At 31.1% G+C, this 3,636-nt stretch overlaps 1 protein-coding gene across 1 annotated transcript; it reads left to right on the forward strand.

The window, feature by feature from the left end:
* LOC109363438 (subtilisin-like protease SBT4.13) lies at positions 705–2,925 on the forward strand. The gene has a single exon (XM_019609700.1). The coding sequence runs from the start codon at positions 736–738 to the stop codon at positions 2,917–2,919; it is 2,184 nt and encodes a 727-aa protein (XP_019465245.1). The 5' UTR covers positions 705–735; the 3' UTR covers positions 2,920–2,925.

Consider the following 3,636-nt stretch of genomic DNA (forward strand, 5'->3'; position numbering starts at 1 on the left):
TCAAGTTTCTTAAACTCTTCCATGATTCAATTAGAGGTAAAATTTCAGTTATTTTATTTTCAATATAAATTACCATATCGTTTAAAGAAATTCATCTTATCTTACTATTTAATTTTGTTTGGTTGTATTCGTTGCTCAAAATTTTGTAGTAGCTAAACCATAATAGTTGAAATAAGACCAACAACTCAATCAAGTAAATAATATGCATTTACTTTATTCATATTGTCCAATTTGCATTTAATTAAGAGATTGTTGAGAGTTTTTCAAACATGAATGACTAACAATATCAACAATAAAATATCAAAATTGACATCTCAAGTTAACTAGTCTAAGAAAAAAAATATAATTAGTCTAAGAATAACATGACACTAAAAATTCAAAAAACTATTTGCATATAAATTTATATGGTTAGAACCAAAGACTTGCAATAAAGCACACAGTTTTGAGGAAAATTGGACAAAACCATGAGAGTATTTATAATTTAAATAATACTAAATGAACAAATCATTTTTAATAGAAATATTTTCCAATTAAGGAATTATAGATCAAATGTTTTATTTTAGAATCTTATATGATAATTAGAAACAACTTACCATATATATTTTAATTAAGAGTCTTAGATATTAAGCAATGAGTCATTTTCAAAAATTTGTCACATCTAAATCACAATTGAAACACACACACACACACATATATATATATATATCATTCATTCTCAATCCTCAAACTTGAACAATGGCGAGATATAGTTTTATTGTCTTTTGTGTCAATTTCATTATGACATGCACACTACTTTTAAAGTGTGATGCAGGTTATGATAATCCAAAACTTTATATTGTGTATATGGGCTCAATTCCTAAGACACCATATTCTTTAACCTCTAACCATTTAAGCATGTTGCAACAAGTCTTTAATGACAATGATGTAACAAATTCCTTAGTCCATAGTTACAATAGAAGTTTCAATGGGTTTGCTGCCATGCTCACTAATCAGCAAAAGGAAAAGCTTTCTCAAATGGAAGGTGTAGTCTCAGTTTTCCCAAGCAGAAATATCCAATTACACACAACTCGATCATGGGACTTCATTGGATTCCCCGAGTCAGTCAAACGAAGTCCTACTATAGAGAGTGATGTTGTGGTTGGAGTTATTGACACTGGTATATGGCCTGAATCTGATAGTTTCAATGATCAAGGTTTTGGCCCTGTTCCAAAACATTGGAAGGGTGTTTGTGCGGGTGGTATGAACTTTACTTGCAATAAAAAGATCATCGGTGCTAGATATTATACAGATAAGTCTGCCAGAGACATGAATGGACATGGAACACATACTACATCAACAGCTGCTGGAAACTATGTTGCTGGTGCAAGCCTTTATGGACTTGCACAAGGTAATGCAAGAGGTGGAGTCCCATTAGCAAGAATAGCTACATATAAAGCATGCACTGATATAGGATGCAGTGCTGCTGCTATCTTGTCTGCTTTCGATGATGCCATAGCTGATGGCGTAAACATCATTTCAATTTCAATAGGAAGTCCTTCCCAACAACCTTTCGATGAAGATGCTATCGCGATTGGTTCATTTCATGCTATGGCAAGAGGGATACTCACAGTGAATGGTGCAGGTAATAGCGGTCCATTTCCAAGCTCTGTTTCTAGTATAGCGCCATGGATACTTACTGTAGCTGCAAGTACAACAGATAGAAGATTCATTGACAAAGTAATTTTGGGGAATGGAAAAACACTAATAGGTACATCAATAAATTCTTTCACATTAAATGGAACACAAGTTCTAATTGCTAAGAAAAATTATGGTTCGGAATGTCCAGAAGGAAATTCTGTTGTATGCAGTTGTTTAGATAGTCATGTGGTGGATGGAAAAATAATTATATGTAATACAATTGATGGAATTAGTGTGATAAATTATGATGAAGGACACCCAATTGGTATAATCATACAAAATCATCATAAAGGTTCACTAGATGACTATGTCACTCCATTACCTTCTTTGACTTTGTCTGAAATTGAGTTACAACTTTTGAGTTCCTACATGAATTCAACAGACAATCCCACAGCTGAAATACTAAAGAGTGAGATAGTTAAAGACAATAATGCTCCTATGGTAGCTGATTTTTCTTCACGTGGGCCAAATAAAATTGCTCCGGAAATTTTGAAACCAGATATAAGCGCCCCCGGAGTGGATATATTGGCTTCATTTTCGCAAGCTGTTTCTCCATCAGGTAAAAACATCGATAAAAGATCTGCAAAATATACCATAAGATCAGGAACATCCATGTCATGCCCCCATGTCTCTGGAATTGCTGCATATCTGAAAACATTTCATTTGGATTGGTCACCAGCAGCCATCAAATCTGCTCTTATGACATCAGCAAAACCTATGAAGGGTTCGAAGGATGATATTGGTGAATATGCATATGGATCCGGTCATGTCAATCCTATTCCAGCTATTGATCCTGGACTTGTCTATGACATTTCCTTGGAAGACTATATACAAATGCTTTGCAACTTGGGTTATGATAACGAAAAGGTTAAATTAATCTCTGCAAAAAATAATGCTTGCTCCGATGCTCCAAATAGATCATTAGTGAAAAATCTAAATTATCCCGCGCTTGCTATTGATGTTAAGCCAATGACATCTTTTACCATAAAGTTTAGTAGAACAGTCACAAATGTTGGCCTAGCAAACTCAACCTATAAGGCAACAATTTTACCAAATCCAAGAATCAAAGTTATGGTGGTACCCGAGATATTATCCTTCAAATCTCTACATGAGAAACAATCTTTTATCGTCACTATTACCGGTGATAAATTACCAACAACAAATGTACTTACTTCGTCATTAGTGTGGTCAGATGGCACCCATAATGTCAGGAGTCCAATTGTTATAAATGTTTCAAATTAGATATTATAAAAAATATATAATAAAAATTTGGAATTTTCTATTAAATTCTGGTACATTTGATTATATATTGTTCAAGACAAATGCTAAACATGCATACCATTAGATTTTAATCATGATAGTTAAAAAAGAAAATGTTAATTTATAATTCAGAAGATTATATTGAAAACACAATATAATATAAGTTGCATCTAAATATGATTTAATTATTTAAGTTGATCAAGATAACAATTTTATCAAAATTATTTATTTATCTTTTGATAATTTTGATATGATAGTATTATTATTTAATTAGCTTATATGTCCTATAATTAGGTAAGCTTCTAAACAATTAGCACATGAACTTGTGAGAACTAAAACAAAAAGACAAAGTTCAATCGAACTTGTGTGCCAGAGAAACTATTGTGAAATCAAATTTTATTCCTAAAAGATCTTAATGTAAACAAAGTAATTATTTTAATTACTAACACATATCTATTATCATCTACATCTAGTCAGTAACTTCCACTTATAAATTCCGCACATCATATTTTCAATTATTTTTGTTTTATTATATAATTTTTACAAATTATAATTAAATAAATAAATTTCATTTACTTAATAAATAGTTACAAACATTTCCTTTTAATAATAAATAAATTCATCAAATAAATAAATAAAAAACTTGAAAATATAAAATTTAAATAGTTTACAAATCGTTTAAGTAATTTGGCTATTGTC

Source organism: Lupinus angustifolius, chromosome LG13 (assembly GCF_001865875.1).
Source record: "Lupinus angustifolius cultivar Tanjil chromosome LG13, LupAngTanjil_v1.0, whole genome shotgun sequence".
Lineage (NCBI taxonomy): Eukaryota > Viridiplantae > Streptophyta > Magnoliopsida > Fabales > Fabaceae > Lupinus > Lupinus angustifolius.

Bases quoted from the DNA above. Each gene is read 5' to 3' on its own strand.
- LOC109363438 (XM_019609700.1), top strand. From the start codon at position 736: ATGGCGAGATATAGTTTTATTGTCTTTTGTGTCAATTTCATTATGACA.